This window comes from Diospyros lotus, chromosome 5 (genome assembly GCF_014633365.1).
Source record: "Diospyros lotus cultivar Yz01 chromosome 5, ASM1463336v1, whole genome shotgun sequence".
Classification (NCBI taxonomy): Eukaryota; Viridiplantae; Streptophyta; class Magnoliopsida; order Ericales; family Ebenaceae; genus Diospyros; species Diospyros lotus.
The window spans coordinates 28,981,342-28,999,188 of NC_068342.1; the positions used below are offsets into that span (position 1 = coordinate 28,981,342).

Consider the following 17,847-nt stretch of genomic DNA (forward strand, 5'->3'; position numbering starts at 1 on the left):
TTTGAAAAGAAACATCTATTCTAAAACTCCCCCCACACTCAAACATTACATTGTCCTCAATGTAAACATGCAGTATGCAGTAAGAATCAGGTATAGGACAAGTAAGAAAAGTAAGGAGAGAGAAACAACCTGATGTATCAAATGGAGGTGGCGTTGAGGAGATGCAGCTCCTCCACAATGTGCTCCTGAAAGTCCTCATGGAATGGCTTAAGGCGATGCCCGTTCACTGTGAATTGCTTCGCATTGGACGCATCCTTGATTTCAACTGCACCAAAGGGAAAAACATGAGTAACTATGAAAGGACCAGTCCAACGGGAACGTAACTTACCTGGCATCAACTTAAGACGGGAATTGTATAGCAGAACTTTCTGACCGACTTGAAACTCCTTCCTCATGATCAGCTTGTCATGTGCAACCTTTGTTTTCGCCTTGTAGATCTGTAACGCCCCGCTCCCACCTACGGGTGTTACTCACGAATAGCCAACTTACTATTCACACGCTAGGGCAAAGATGAAGAGACGGCTACATTTCAACGGGAAACGACCTAGGTGGGAACTAGGCTTTGCCCTCTCTTCGCTCCGCTCGAGGGTCCGGGAATTATCGATCGACCTATTAAACCCGAAACCTCGCAATCGTCACCCCTTCCTGAGCTCTTTAATGAAGGGCTAAGGGTGACTTACCAGGATCGAAAAGGAATTAAGCTAACTCTCTAGCTTAAAATAATTTATGGCATAACACCTTAATTATAAGAAAATAGGTTTTTCTTATCTTTGCCCCAAGCATTAACCCATTTATTTCATTTCTAATTCCTTAGGAAAATATTTGGATTAATCTTCCTTTAGAAAAATTTAAATAAAATTCTCCTCATTAAGGCTCAATTGATTTTCCCTTTAATTTATTTCAAAATTTCCATAATTTTTCAATCATTAGGAAAATAATTTTTGAAATATAGATCTCAAGCATCCTCATCCAATTTCAAAATTTAAGGAAAATAGCTCATTATTTAATTTCCCAAAATTTAGAAATTTTTCCCACAATTGCCTCAAATTTACATTAATTTAAAAAAAATTAATTTAGAGGCTAAATACTCATTTAATTATTTATTTATTTAAATTATTTCATAATTTCATAAATGTCAGAAATAATTAAATAACCCACAAAAAAAAATAATAAAATAATTAAAAAAAAAGGAACTTCTCAGCAGCACGGGGGGGGGGGGGGGGGGGGGCGCGCAGCAGCAGCCGCGCCCCCCAGCGCGCGCGCAGGTCCCGCGCGCGGGCCGCGCAGGCTGCGCGTGCGGGCCGCGCATGGCCGCGCGCGCGGGCCGCGCCTGCCCCGCGCGCGGCCGCGCCAGCCCGCCCAGGCGCGCCTTGGCTGCCCAGCCCACTGCCTGGCCATTTTTTTTCCAAAAAAAATATTTTTTTTTTTAAATAAAACCATAATTTCCAGAATGCATTTCCATATCAAGGGGCTTCCAAAACACTAATTTTTCCCCCTTTTTAACCACATTTACATACATTCCAAGTTTAACAAAATAATACAACACAAAATACAAATTACATAACCATTACACATAGTTTTCCTCTTTGCTTCAATACCTTCACCCTTGCAAAACTCCCTTTCCCTTGGATGTTTCTCCACCTACATTGAGGTCAAAGGACCTTATGAGCCAATGCTCAGTAAGGGTGCTATGCAAATGTAAATGAAGTATGAGAAACATAACATGTAATGCAATGCAATGCATATCAAGGGTAGTTCTCCATGCCCTCATAACCACTTAGGTTAAGGCACCAACCAACCCCTCACTCCCCTCACAAGTCCTCCTTATGGCCATAGGTCCACTTGGGCACAAAACATGCAAAGAACCATCACATGCAACTCATTCATACATGTACAAATGCAAGCAAAACCCCTCCACTTGGGGCTATCCCTTACCTTGTTTCCTTGAAGCTTTACACTCTCACAAGCCAAGAATCCCTCTTAGACTTTGAAGCTTCAACACCTCCACAAGCTAATACTCACCCTTAAAGAAAAATAATAAAAGAGACTTTAGCTCTTAAACACATGCCTTAAACTATAACAAAAGAGAAAACTAGATTACCTTTTGCTAGACTTTCTCTTCCTTCTCTAGACTTCCTTGCCTTCTTACTTGCCTTCTTGCTTCTCTACTTCACAAATGGGAAAAAGGTTGGAACTAATTTCTCACTTCCTATTTATAGAGTTTTCTTCTTAATCCATGCCAATTCTCAAGATCACATCCTAGCCATTGATTTTTTTCTTATTTCAAGAGACCTAATCTCTACCTTTGAACATTAGCACAATCCTTGTGCTTCTCCCAAGTTAAATCCTAACCCTTGATTTTAGGAGAACTCTTGCCTAGATACAAAGGAAACACAAATCCAAGAGACTTATCTTGTTAAATCTCCTCCATTGATCTCTCTTTGGAGACTAAATCTCCTCCCTTGGATCAATCCCAATTTTTCATAATTCTCCATTTTCCATTTAATTAAATCATGACTAATTTCCAAGATTGACTAATTTCCCAAATTTGCATTTAATTTAAATCCACAACTTTTCAAGCATTTAATGGAGACTTAAATAATTTCCTTTTTTATTTAAATTTAAAAGCTCTTGAAAGACATAATCTAATTTCTTTAGCATTTATTTAAATCCAACATTTTCCAACATTAATGCTTGACAAATTTCTTTTTATTATTGATTTTCTTTTTAATCTTCTCCATAATGGCTCTCATTAATGCTTGAGAGACTAATTTCTTTTTCCTTTTTCATTTATTAAATATCCCTCTTGATTCATAAGATCATGTCATGTGTCACCAAATTCTCTTAATTAAATAAATCTTTATTCTCCAAATTAAATTAAATCTCTTCCATAAGAACTTGCCAATTGTCATCAATCTAACCATACTTGGTTTTCCAATTTAATTCCTAATTATCTATGCACTTAATCAAGAATTAAATTCTCCAACATTTATTCTCCAATATAAATAATTTTCTCCAAAAATAATTTATCTTCCCTTTGGGATGAAATTCCAAATTACCATTTTGCCCCTCACAAGACATCCAATATTTCATGGCATTTTCTTTAATTCAAGGGCAATTTTGGAATTTTTCATAGACTAAAATTCTCTTAATTGACAAAATTTATCATGACTCTTTAAGGGTATTACAAGATCCTTGAGTTCTCATATGCTTCCAGTCGAATCTCTTCAAGTTCCTGGAGTTGGAGCTTCCTTTGGGACCTCGCTTGACTGATGTCCATATTGCATTGCTTCACCGCCCAATATGCCTTATGCTCCACTTCCACCGGCAAGTGACAGGCTTTTCCAAAAACCAACCTGTAGGGGGACATGCCAATGGGAGTCTTGAATGCGGTACGGTAAGCCCATAATGCATCCTCCAATCTCTTGGACCAATCTTTCCTATTGGGCTGGACTGTCTTCTCCAAGATGTGCTTGATCTCTCTGTTGGACACTTCAGCTTGCCCATTAGTCTGTGGATGATAAGGAGTCGCCACTTTGTGTATTACCCCATACTTACGAAGTAGGGTGTCCATCTTTCTATTGCAAAAGTGGGATCCTTGGTCGCTGATGATGGCCCTGGGCATGCCAAACCTGCAAAAAATATGAGATCTAACAAAATCTGCAACCATAGAAGAATCATCAGTCCTGGTGGCTTTAGCTTCCACCCACTTAGAAACATAATCCACAGCTAACAGAATGTACACATAACCAAATGACACAGGAAATGGACCCATGAAGTTAATGCCCCAAACATCAAAGATTTCACAAAACAATAAGGGTTGTTGAGGCATTTCATTCCTACGTGATATAGTGCCTGTGTGTTGGCAACGTGTACAATTCTTACAAAACTCATATGAATCCTTAAAGAGTGAAGGCCAATATAATCCAGAATCTAGGACTTTCCTAGCTGTACGTTGGGCACCAAAGTGACCACCATATGCAAGTGTGTGACAAAATTTTAAGACAGAAGCAAACTCATGGTTAGGCACACATCTCCTGATGACCTGGTCACTACACATGCGCCACAGATATGGATCATCCCACACATAGTGCCTAGCCTGACTTTTAAATTTATTTAGTTGTTCTTTCTTAAGATATGCAGGTAATTCAGAAGCAACTAAATAGTTTACCAAATCAGCATACCAAGGCTCAGCACCATGAATGTGGTAGAGTAACTCATCTGGAAAATCATCACTGATGGGTTGGGAGTCCATGACTGTGGAATCTGAAGAAGGGATGCGACTGAGGTGATCGGCTACCAAGTTCTCTACTCCACTTCTATCCTTGATCTCAATGTCAAATTCTTGGAGCAAAAGCATCCACCTTATCAAACGAGGTTTGGCATCAGGCTTCTTCAAGAGGTACCTAAGAGCTGCATGGTCAGAAAAGACAATAACTTTAGAACCAAGTAAATAGGATCTAAATTTATCTAATGCAAAAACAATAGACAAGAGCTCTTTTTCCGTAGTGGTATAATTAGCCTGTGCCGCATCCAATGTACGCAAAGCGTAGGCTATGACATAGGATTTCTTCTCTACACGCTGGAAAGGACGGCACCCACTACAAAGTTGGAGGCGTCGCACATCAACTCGAAGGGTAACTCCCAGTCGGGTGGCTGTATGATGGGTGGAGAAATCAATCGGCTCTTCAGTTTCTCAAATGCCCGCTTGCAGGGCTCATCGAAGTGGAAATTCACATCTTTCTGGAGTAGGTGGGAAAGTGGAAGTGCAACCTTGCTGAAATCCTTGATGAACCTTCGGTAGAATCCTGCATGTCCGAGGAAGGAACGCACCTCTCGTACAGCAGTGGGGTAAGGCAAAGAAGCAATAATATCAACCTTAGACCGATCCACTTCTATACCCTTCTTAGACAGAACATGCCCTAAAACAATTCCTTGTTCTACCATGAAATGACATTTTTCAAAATTTAAAACAAGGTTCTTTTCAACGCACCTCTCTAGGACTCTACCCAAGTTAACCAAGCAATCATCAAAAGATGAGCCATAAATTGAAAAATCATCCATGAACACTTCCATGCAATCCTCTAGAAAATCTGAAAATATACTTACCATGCATCGCTGAAAGGTACCTGGAGCATTACAAAGACCAAATGGCATCCTCCTATAGGCAAATGTGCCGAAGGGGCAGGTGAAGGTGGTCTTTTCCTGATCCTCCGGTGCTATGCAAATCTGAAAATATCCAGAGAAACCATCAAGAAAACAATAGTGTGACTTACCTGCCAGCCGCTCCAACATTTGGTCAATAAATGGGAGAGGGAAGTGATCCTTCTTCGTGGCGAGGTTGAGTCTCCTGTAATCAATGCACACTCTCCAACTATTTTGTACTCGCATCGGAACAAGCTCATTCCTCTCATTAGGCACCACTGTGATGCCCGTCTTCTTGGGAACTACCTGTACTGGACTCACCCACTGGCTATCAGAGATAGGATAAATGATACCAACTGAGAGTAGTTTACTTACCTCTTTCTTTACCACATCCAGGATGGTGGGGTTGAGTCTCCTTTGGGGCTGTCTCACAGGTTTAGCTCCTTCCTCTAGATGAATCCTATGCATGCATATGGAAGGGCTAATCCCAGGTATGTCTGCCAATGTTCAACTTATGGCCTGCTTGTTCCTCTTTAGCACATCCAATAACCTTTTCTCTTGGTCAGGCTACAAGTTATTGGCGATGATGACTGGCAGCTTCTCGCCATCCTCCAAGAATGCATACTTGAGATGCTCGAGCAAAGGCTTGCACTCAAGGGATGGTGGCTGCTGCAAAGAAGGGACTAACCTGCTTGCCTTTATCTCAAGGGTACTGTCTACCTGTTCAACATGGTTAACAGAAACACTATCCTCCCTATGAGATGTATAAGAATCAGATTGTGCATGCTCAATATGAATATCAGAATCATGGCTATTCAAAAATGCAGCAATCTCAGAACATGCATCACATGGATCACTCTCATTACTACAATCAGGACAGATGAAGGAATCTGGAAGGTCATGAATAGTGGGGAATGCATCAATTAAATCACAAGATTTAGTGCATGCTTCATCAACCAACAATTGAATCAAGTTAACTTGCAAAGTGGAATGATCTTCAGGGGACATTTCATGGCATCAAGTATGTTAAAATGAATGGTGCTACCAGCAAATTCCATGGAAAGTGTACCCTCATGCACATTGATAATAGTCCTTGCAATTTTCAAAAATGGCCTACCTAATATAAGAGGTGCATGCTTATGCAAATTATCATCTTCTATATTTAAAACATAAAAATTAGCAGGGAAGATACAATCCTTAACCTTAACCAAGACATCCTCTAAGACTCCAGAGGGGTAGGCTGTGCTTCTATTAGCTAGCTGGACAACCACTCCTGTTGGCTTCAAAGGATCACACTACAAAGAAGCATAGATAGAGTTAGGCATAACATTAATGGATGCACCTAAATCTAGCAAAGCATTACTAAATTGCATGTCTCCTATAGTACAAGGAATGGAAAACGTCCTTAGATCTTTGCACTTCGTTCCCTCTTAATCTCCTCTTGTGCGTACACAAATCTTTGAGAAATTTTGCATACTTGGGGATCTGTCTGATGGCTTCAAGGAGGGGTATATTGACTTCCACTTTCTGGAATGTCTCCAGAATCTCTTTATCTAATTCGGCCTCTACTCTTTTCTTGTTTTGTGTTACTTGATGTGGGAATGGCAGGGGCTGGTTGTTGGAAGGCTCTCCTTGTTCTTGATAGCTGGAGTTGGGCTACTTGGCTTCTTGGATTGAGGAGGGCTGCTGCTCATTGCTACCCTCTACATGCTGCTTCATATTTGATGATGGTGGAGGGGTTGGGACGATCACTTCTTTCCCACTTCGAAGCATGATGGCACTAACATTACCCCTCGGATTGGCAACTGGTTGTGAAGGAAGCTGCCCCGAACCTTGACTCCTTAACTCATTGATGTTTGTTGCTAGCTGGCCTATTCGGGTCTCCAAATTTTGAATTGTGGTTTCTATTTTTTGCTGGAATTGGATTGTATTGGCTGCTAGTTGCTTAACAAGATCATCCAAGCTAGGTTCTGACTTGGGCCTTGGTGGGGCATGGTTGCTGGAACTTGGACCTTGAGAATGATTTAATCTTTGTGGCTGCTGAAATTGTTGCTGCTGTAAGTTGTGATTCTGGTATGGATGCTGCTGGAATGACTGGTTTGAAGACCCTCCATATCTGAAATTTGGGTGATCCCTCCATCCAAGATTATATGTGGCTGAGTATGGATCATACTTATGTTGTGGCTGGTGCTGAAATAGTCTTCCAGGGAAGATTCCATTGCATGATTCTGTGTTATCCTGCAATTGTGAGCACTGATCAGTTACATATGAAGATAATGAACAAATGCCACATACTTGTTGGGGCTGGTTTCGATCAAGGGCTAACTGGCGAACCATTGAAGTGAGTTCCTCCAGCCTATTTTCTATTCTCCTTTGGTCCATAGGTGCAGCAAAACCAACCTCATTGACAGTCTTCATGGGAGTGTTCAACCTGGTACCAAATTGTTGTACATTTTGAGCCATCTTTGAAATTAAGTCCCGGGCTGCAGCTGGTGTCTTTTCCACTAAGGCTCCTCCAGATGCAGCATCCACTAAGTACCTATCCATGGGGAGCAAGCCTTCATAAAAATATTGAATGAGGAGCTGGTCACTTATCTGATGATGAGGGCAACTAGCACACAGCTTCTTGAATCTCTCCCAATACTCATGCAAGTTTTCTCCATCTATCTGTCGAATGCCACAAATGTCCTTCCGGATCGCTGCTGTTCTGGAAGCAGGGAAGAACTTCTCCAGAAATATTCTCCTCAGGCCATCCCAATTGGTAATGGCAGCAGGTGGCAAGTAATATAGCCAATCTTTGGCGGCTCCATCAAGAGAGAAAGGGAATGCCCTTAGCTTGATTTGTTCTTCATCAACCCCTTGCGGCCTCATGGTGGAGCATACCACACGAAACTCCTTCAGATGCTTGTGTGGATCTTCACCTGCAAGACCATGAAACTTAGGAAGCAAATGTATCAATCCAGATTTCAGTTTAAAGTTTGCCTCCAATTGAGGATACTGAATGCACAAGGGTTGATAATGCACATCAAGGGCAGCCAATTCTCTAATAGTTCTGTTAGCATTATTCCCATTATTCCTATTCTCATTGCCATTATTTTCATAGGCAGCCATATTGATCAGTTTAGGTTGAAACTCAAACACAGTATCAGAAACAATGGGAAAGACACTATTAGTCACTGCCCTATCTTGGGATCTAAGTTCTCTTGCTTGTCGCCTAAGGGTTCTATCAATTTCTGGATCTAAGTCAATTAGGTCACCCTTAGATGATCTGGTCATGCATTAAATATCAACAAGAACAAAAACAAAACAAAACACACAAGGAAAAATCACATAAACACACCAAGAAAACACAAAATGGCCCAAAAAGTGGTCTAAACATTGGAATTTGGCCAAAATACGCCCTTCTCACCACAAACCAGTGACTATTTCTCCCCACACCCCCATTCCTTTGGACACCAAAAATCAGGGCATTCCGAGATAGTCGTCGGCAGTGAACAATGCTGGTTGGCTGAAAACAGAAAACAGAAAAACCAAAAACAGAAAAGAAGAGAAGAACAAAGAAAACCAAAAAGGATGAACAAAGAAATAAAAGAACAGAGAAACAAAAGAAGCAAACACAAAGAACATAAAGAAAACCGAAAACAGAACAGCAAACACAAAGTACAGAACGAAAAAGACAAAAAACAGAAAACAAAGAAAACAAGAAATAGAAAAGAAGAGAACCGAAAAGAAAAACAAGAAGAATCAATAGAGAAACAAAAGGAAAGAGAAACCAATGAGCAAGACACAAAGAAGCAACAAAAGAAAGCAACAAAGAATGAAAGAGAATTAAAAAGAAAAAGAAAGACAGAAAACAAATCTTGTTATGGCAGAAAAGATTGACGGTTCCCCGGCAACGACGCCAAAATCTGATCGGTGCTGTCGAACAACGATAGATTAGATGAAATATAGATTCGGATTTGCAATAAGGGTGCAACCCAAAGTCATCTCCCAACGAACCTCAAACGGATCTGTCAAAACAAGACTAAACGAGGGGGGTTGTGATGAAAACTGAAATATAAACGTTCAAGAATGAAACAACGATGAAGTAAAACGTAACCCGCTACAAACCCTACCTCCTTACCATGGTAATCCTTGTCTCATTTATGAAAACAATCTGTTTTGGTTTGATTTTCTTTTGATTTGAAAAACTCTTCTACAACCGTAAAATATTAAATCCAATTGAGCAATCGCTCATACAAATATACTGTTTCTTTCTAATCAAAGCCTCAACTGAGTATGTCAATTAAAACCATCCAAATATCATGCATGCATTCACACAATCGCATAAAAGAAACATACATTAACTTAGAGAAGGAAAGAAACAAAATCATCAATTAAAACATGAAAATCGAGTTCCAAACCGGATTCAACAATATGACTGAGACTCAAATCGGGCAAGGGGTACGAGAATGTAGCGAATCACAAACGAATTAGCCTTCCATCTTCTTGGTTGAAATCGTGAGAATTGTTTCAAAATCGGCCACTTAATGTGCTTAAATAGAGCTTAGGGAGGAAACCCTAGGTTACCGTAACTTCACATCCAATTTCGAATAGGATAAAGTGTGTTATGGGATTTGTACCCTTCATAAAAATTGTATATCAGGAAGAGTAGATGAATTTGGGCTTTTAAATCACTTGATTTGGATATCGGACGCCCAAGTTATGGCCTTTTAAAGATTCAGCATCTATGCAGCTTTCCTAATTTGACCCAACTTTTTGGTCCTGACTTTGAAGCGATGTTTTGAGGCACAAACGAACTCGGATTTGGGTAAACATTATCATTCTAGAAATCCCAAGAAATCCTCTGCAATATCTCTGAAGACATCATTCACGTTCTAGGATTATATCTTGGCCAAAAATTTGAAAGAAGCACAGAAGGTCAAATCTATCAACACATTGTCTCCAATCTCCTTGTTTCTCTTCTGCCCAAAATAAAATAAAATAGTGTGAATCTCAATTCCTATAAAATAAAATAAAACAAAATCAAGATGAATAAAATAACACAACGAACGTGCAAAAAGACTAAATAATATGAAAATATGCGCTCTATCAGTGATCGGCGTAAAATCATGGTAAACTGATCAGTGACGCAATGTTAGTGACATATTGTTCGATCGATAGGGAAAATGGGAAGTGGAGTGCAAACTGATGTTTGAGGCAGAGAAAATCCATCCGGAGATGGACAGCGTTGCAGTAAGCGTGACCAGCGACCAAAGATGCGGTTTGGTGGGAGACCAAATGCGATGTTAGATTGTTGAATGTCCTCGAGAGTTGGGGGGAACCAAAAGCCTAAGCGAAGCCTCGAGGTGAGTATAGCTCGAGGTAAATGTAAGAAATGGATAGGCTATTAGATTCTCAAGCATGAGAATTTTCCCTATAGCCCGAGAATGTGATTATCTTGGGCAGGAGTTTATGGTAAAGTGAATTTCGAGGACGAAATTCTTTTAAGGGGGGTGGAATGTAACACCCGGTATTACTAGTATTAAGAGAATGAGAAAGGAAGTAAGAAAACTTCCAAAAATATCCTTGAGAAGGTGTTGGATCCTTGAGAATGAGCGTGCCCTATGAGGGGGGCATTTTGGTAATTTGGATAGTGAAGTCCAATAAAAGGATATTTTGGTAAATTGAAAATAATTCCTATGTGGAGTTAGGGATGTAAGTGAAGTAAATCCCAATTTTGTATTTATGTGGAGATATATGGGATTAACAAATTCACAAAGGGTATTTTAGGAATTTTGAAATTAATTCCATAGAGGAATTTAATTATGGAAAATGGGAAAAATGGAGAATATTCAATTGTTTGTGAAAATAATCAATTTTCCCTAAATTGGTGAATAAATGTGTAAATGCCACATGCATGGATGAGATGAGAACTTGGAAGCCAATGTTAGTTTCTTGTTGTGACACTTGGCATTTTGTGGTCCAAGTTAAATGGAGAGATTAAATTAAATGCAAATGAAATTCAAATTAATCTTTCAAGCATTTAATGAGAGGCATTATGGTGTTGGATTAAAGGAAAAATCCAAAAGAAAATAAATTAGTCATGCATTAATGGTGGAAATGGTCCCATTAAATTAAATGGGAAGAAAATTAATTATATCTCTCAAGTGTGATGGTTATGAAAATAGTTTCATTTAAGTAAATGAGAAATAAATGGGAAATTCAAGAGATTTAATGGGTAAGATTCTTGAGAAAGAGAATAAATCCAATGGTTGGGATTCAAAGAGAGGAAATGGCATGGATTGTGCTTTCTCCAAGAGAGGAGATTTGTTTATAAGAAATGGAATGTGGAGATTTAATTCTCCTTAAGCACATGGATTGTGCTTTGAATGAATGGTGGAGATCCATTCTTGAAAATGGAAAAGAGTAGTATATAAGGGAAAGTGAGGAGGACTTGTTTCCCTTTGGCCATTTGAAGAAAGAAAGAAGAGAGATAGGAAGAAGTCTCTCATGGAGGAAAGAAATGGAGAAGAAAAGAAGAAGAAGTCAAGGTAAGCTTTATTCTTTCTTCTCCCCATTTTAGTATGCTTGTATGCAAAGTAAATTTCTTTTGGAATGCCATCTTAGATGGGAGAAGATTGTGATGGAAGCTCTCTTGAGATGAGGATTTAAAGCTTCAAAGAAAATAATGAGGTAAGGGATGGCCCCATGGGAGGGTGGCCTTGCAATGTGTAGTAAGTATGGTTTATAAATGTATATGTTGCATTTGGCATGTTCTTTTGTGTTCATGAGACTTATGGCCATAGGTTAGTTTGGGAACATGTTTGAAATGGTGGGTTGTGAGGGCAAAGAGATCTAACCACACTTGCATGCATTTGACATCATATAATCTTGTTATGTTCATATTTATTTTGCATTGCACCCTTATTGAGCTTAATAGCTCATGAGGTTTTTACCCTCACATGTAGGTTTTGAAAGCATGGTAAAGTAAAGACAATGGTGGAATGGCATGTGGAAGTATGGAAAGAAGGTCCAAGAATAGTGTGTAGCATATGAAAGGCCTATGTTGTTATGTTTAGTTCATGTCTTGTAATTTATTTGGTTGGAAATGGCTTTTTAAAGCCTAAGGTCTTGCGTGTATTTTATATTTTGAGAATGTTTAATCTTATGGTGAAAATGAGATTGTGGCTTATGGCATGTTAAAGCCTAAGTTTTGGTGAAGGCCTTATTGTTGGTGTGTTGTGGGAAGCACCAAAGTAATTAAATCAAATGATTTTGTTGTGTAATGAGGCTTTTAGAATGAGAAAAGTGGATGTTTTGATGCATGTATAAGGGGTAGGAATTCTGGAAAATTTGGGTTAGAAGGGCCTAAGGAAAGAAAAAAAAATAAGGGAAAAGCGAAGTGGCAGCAGCTGGATGCAGCCGGGGCCGGCGTGTGGCTCGCAGGGGGCCACAGCGGGGGCAGCAGGCGCTCGGCTGCGCGGTGGCGCGTTGGGGTGAGCAGGGCCGCGCGAGCGCATGCTGGGCCACACGGGTGGGCAGCCACGCGGGCGCGTGGCCCACGCAGCTGGCGCACCGCGGGGCCTCGCGCGGGCCCGGGCATGCCAGTAAGCCCCGCTGGACAATTTTTTTTTTAAATTCTGAAATTTTTGGGATTTATGGGACATTTCTTAATTGATTTTGGGCCCCAAAGGAATTTTCAAATTAAAGGGTTTTTTCGAGCATTTTGGAGAATAATGCCGAATTTTTGGAAAATCGAAAATTATGAGTTTTTCCTCCAAATTTAGTAAAAAATCAATGGGTTGATTAAAATGGTGAAATTTATGGAGCCCGGTAAAATTCTTGGATGGAAGAAGAATTTAAAATAAATAAGAAAATGACGGTTTGGCATCTTCATGAGTTTTCTTTTCAACCAAATGCGGAGTGGTTGAAGCCCAATTCTGCTAGTGAATCCTGCGGTTGAGGGAAAGGAAGGACGAGCCTAGTTCCCACTTAGGGCGTTTCGTCTTGAAACATGGTCCACCCTTCACCTAAGGTCGGGCAGGTGGACAATTCGGGTAATTGTTCACGAGTGACACCCGTAAGTGGGAGCGGGCTATTACAGTTAATCCAAAAAGAATACAAAAAGTGACAAATGCCGGGGAGATTGAGGTAAGCCAAATAATCATCCCTAGTTTTTTTTTCTTTTTGTTTGTTTCTACTTTTTAGTTTCTCTTCTCTGTTAGTTTGGCTTGGTGTATGAGACTTAGATCCAGTAGAGTGGTGGAACAAGTGTTGCATTTAGAAAATACTCCTTCTGATTTTGAGTTTTCATTATCACACTCATTTATGGCCCAACCAAACAACATGTCTGAGCATGGGAGTGACCATGGTGATCTTGATCCCGTTGATCAGGAATTGATTATACCTCTTAGAGAGTACCTTCACCTTCCAAGACAAACAACACCCTCATGGATCATCCTTCCCATCAATCACCAGAGGTTTAATTTCAAACCTGGCACAATCCAATTGTTGCCAACATTCCATGGCATGGATTCTGAAAATCCATACATTGATATGAAATAATTCGAGGAAGTATGTAGCACTTGCATGGACCATACAGTAAATGAGGATGTTATAAGGTTAAAACTCTTTCCATTCTCACTGAAAGATAAGATAAAAATGTGGTTAGGTACTCTTCTGCCTAGATCTATAGGAACTTGGAGAGAGATGCAAGCAACTTTCTTAAAAAAAATACTTCCCTACCAATAGAACTGCCACTCTTCAAAGACAAATCATGAACTTCGCCTGTAAATCAAATGAAAACTTTGCCCAAGCATGGAAAGGTTCAAAGACCTTCTTCACACTTGTCCGCACCATGCCTTCGAGCAATGGAGAGTGGTCAGTTTCTTTTATGACTCACTCATGCCCCAATTGAAAATGTTAGTTTCTACAATGTGCAATGGAGAATTCTACGAGAAAACTCCAGAAGAAGCTTTTCACTTATTTGACACATTGGCTGAGAATACAAGAAACTGGGAAGTTGGCTTAACATCTTATCTTGATCTAAGAGAAAATCCACAACCTAGAGGGAGATATCAGTTGAGTGAGAATGATGATTTAAATGCAAGACTAACTGCCTTAACAAAAAAAGTTGAAAACATTGAGCCCAAAAATGTACAATTTGTTAAACAAGTGGAAGCGAAATGTGCTGTGTGTGAAGCAATAGATCATGCAACTAAAGAATGCCCTACTCTACTTGCTTTCAAGGAGGTATTGTATGGGTAGATTAATAACAACCATACACACAATTTTGAGGGGAGACAAAATCAAAATCAAAGTGGAACCTATTACGGGAACAATCAGAAATACAATTCATACCATCCCAATAATAGGAATCACTCCAATTTTTCTTGGAGACATGATTCTAGAAATCATTCTCAACCTCCATTCCCTGCACATCAACAATCCTTCTAACAAAATCAAGGTTCTTTGGAAGATACCTTGCTTCAGTTCATTCAAAATCAAATAGGCATCAACAATCAGGTTGCCCAGCTTACAAAAAATCAAGATCAAACAAATAGGGCCATGGAAGATATGAGAAGCCAGATAACAAAGTTGACCCAAACCCTAAGTGTGAGAGAACCTGGAAGATTTCCTTCTCAAACTAACCCTAACCCTATTAGGCAAACAAATCAGGTGGAATCTTCTAGTGGTGAAAATAATACACATGAATAAGTGCAATCAGTAACTATCCTAAGAAGTGGAAAGGTAATTGAAAAACTAGATGATCTTAGGATAAGCCAAACTGCTAATGAAAAAGAGAAAACAGAAGAGCGTGAGCCAATCATAGAAAAAAATGAAAACAGTGAAAAAGAAGAAAAAATCAAGAAAAAACAAAAAGAAGATGGAAAAGGTAAGAACATTGAAAGAGAAAGTCAATATCCTCCTAAACCTCTTTTTTCTCAAAGAATGAGTGTTACAAAAAAGGAACAACAAAATGCTGATATATATGAGGTGTTTAAACAAGTGAGAATCAATATCCCATTGTTAGATGCAATCAAACAGACACCCTTATATGCAAAATTCTTGAAAGATCTTTGCACTATAAAGAGAAAAGTAAATGTGCATGGAAAAGCATTTTTGACTGAGCAAGTGAGTTCCATTTTGCAATTTAAGACTCCTCCCAAATACAAGGATCTAGGCTGTCCAACCATCTCATGCATAATAGGAAGCCAGAAAGTTGATCAAGCATTCTTAGACTTAGGAGCAAGCGTAAATCTATTGCCTTACAGTGTTTATCAACAATTAGGTTTAGGAGAACTTAAACCTACTAGAGTCACTCTGCAACTAGAAGACAGATCAGTCAAAGTTCCAAGGGGTGTTGTGGAAGATGTCTTAGTTCAGGTGCACAAATTCTATTTTCCAGTAGACTTCATAGTTCTAGACACTCAACCCCACCATGGTCCCCAATCTCCTGTCCTAGTCATTCTTGGTAGACCATTCCTATCAACTTTCAATGCAATCATTAATTGTAGGAATGGAGTTTTGAAACTGTCGTTTGGAAATATGACTGTGGAGATGAATATTTTTAGAATTTCCAAACAACAGAACACTAAAAGTGAGATAGAAGAGGTAGATTTGATTCAAACTCTGTTTGAAGAGTATTTTGAGAAAGAATTTTTGAGTGGAGCTGTGGAGGAAGATAATAATTTGGAGAATAGCAAAAAGGAAAGTGATATACCTATGACTCAATGGATTCCTAAGCTAGAGCCTGTGGAGCCTTTGCATAAACCATCAACCTCTATGAGTCATCCACCCATTCCTGAAAAGAAGCCACTGCCGAATGAGTTAAAGTATGCCTTTCTAGGAGAAGGAGAGACATACCCAGTAGTCATTTCTTCCATCCTAACCACCCAACAAGAAGTGCAATTGATTGAAGTACTGAGAGCACACAAGAAGGCTTTTGGATGAACCATATCATACTTGCATGAAATTAGCCCTCTGATTTGCACCCATAGGATCTTCTTAAAAGAAAATGCAAAACCAGTGAGGCAAATGCAGAGAAGACTAAATCCCAATATGAAAGAAGTGGTTAGGAAATAAGTGCTCAAATTACTGGATGCATGTATCATTTATCCAATATCTGATTCAAAATGGGTTAATCCAACTCAGGTCGTTCCTAAATGGTCTGGAGTTACTGTGGTGAAAAATGAGAAAAATCAGTTAGTCCCAATTCGCCTCCAAACAGGTTGGCGTGTGTGTATAGACTACGGAAAACTCAATTCCATGACTAGGAATGACCATTTTCCTCTCCCATTTCTGGTTCAAACACTTGAAAGGATAGCAGGTCAAGGATTCTATTACTTTTTGGATGGATATTCAGGATATAATCAGATTGATGTAGCACTAGAAGATCAAGAGAAAACTACCTTCACGTGCCCTTTTGGGACATTTGCATATAAATGTATGCCATTTGGGTTGTGCAATGCTCCTACCACATTTCAAAGGTGCATGATGAGTATCTTTAGTGAAATGGCTGAACATATTGTGGAGGTGTTTACGGATGACTTCTCTGTCTATGGAAGTAGTTTTAACTTGTGTTTAAAGAATCTAGAGAAAGTTTTGATTCGATGTAAGGAGACTCATCTTGTGCTGAATTGGGAAAAATGTCACTTCATGGTTAACCAAGGCATTGTCTTAGGACACATAGTCTCATCTAGGGGTCTAGAAGTAGACAAAGCCAAAGTTGAAGCCATTCAGAAGCTTCCAGCCCCTAGAAATGTCAAGGACATTAGATGTTTTCTTGGTCATGCTAGTTTTTACAGGAGATTTATCGCCTCATTTAGCACAATAGCAATACCTTTGTGTTGTCTATTATCTCAGGATGTTCCATTTGAATGGACTTCAAATTGTCAAAGTGCCTTTGAGAAGCTGAAACATACACTTATCTCTACACCCATCATACAACCTCCTAACTGGACTTTACCTTTTGAATTAATGTGTGATGAAAGTGATTATGCCATAGGGGCCGTGCTAGGACAGAGCAAAGAGAAGAGGCCCCATGTCATTTACTATGCTAGCAGAACCTTAAATGAAGCTCAGAGAAATTACACCACCACAGAAAAAGAATTGTTGGTTATGGTATTTGCGTTGGATAAGTTTAGGTCATACTTGGTAGGATCAAAGGTGATTGTGTACACAGATCACGTTGCTTTGAAATACATGCTCACCAAGCAAAACACCAAACCACATCTCATTAGGTGGATTATGCTCCTCCAAGAGTTTCATATAGAAATTAAGGATAAAAAGGGAGTAGAAAATGTTGTAGTTGACCATCTGTATAGAATCCCAGGTCAAGATCTTACTGAGGGTCCCATTCATGATAATTTTCCTGATGAACATCTTCTTCATGTGAGCACATTGACTTCTGCCCCTTGGTATGCTGATATAGCCAATTATTTAGCTGTAGGTTCAGTTCCCAGTCATTAGACTAAGCTAGATAGACAAAAGTTTTTCAGGAAGGTCAGAACATTTTTTTGGGATGAATCATATCTGTTTAAATATTGTGCTGATCAGATCTTGCAAAAGTGCATTCCAAAACATGAGCAACATAGTGTAATGAACTTCTGTCACACCCTTGCCTGTGGAGGTCATTTCTCCACCTGAAAAACTATAGCAAAAATCCTTCAAAGTGGATTTTACTAGCCTACTATGTTTAGGGATGTACACTAGTTTTGT

General features: G+C 39.4%; 1 protein-coding gene and 1 long non-coding RNA gene across 2 annotated transcripts in view; one reads left to right on the forward strand and one right to left on the reverse strand.

Moving 5' to 3' along the window:
* Positions 1-1,582: 1,582 nt before the first annotated feature.
* On the reverse strand, positions 1,583-2,474 carry LOC127801136 (uncharacterized). The gene is made up of 3 exons (XR_008022962.1): positions 2,102-2,474; positions 1,936-2,023; positions 1,583-1,641 (listed from the first exon to the last, which is right to left on the reverse strand). It is a non-coding gene; the product is annotated as an uncharacterized LOC127801136 (long non-coding RNA).
* Positions 2,475-17,106: 14,632 nt separating this feature from the next.
* Positions 17,107-17,847, forward strand: part of LOC127802183 (uncharacterized) — a 100,839-nt gene continuing 100,098 nt past the window's right edge. Inside the window, 1 exon segment of the mRNA XM_052337889.1 lies at positions 17,107-17,546. Coding sequence (XP_052193849.1) covers positions 17,107-17,546 — 440 coding nt within the window.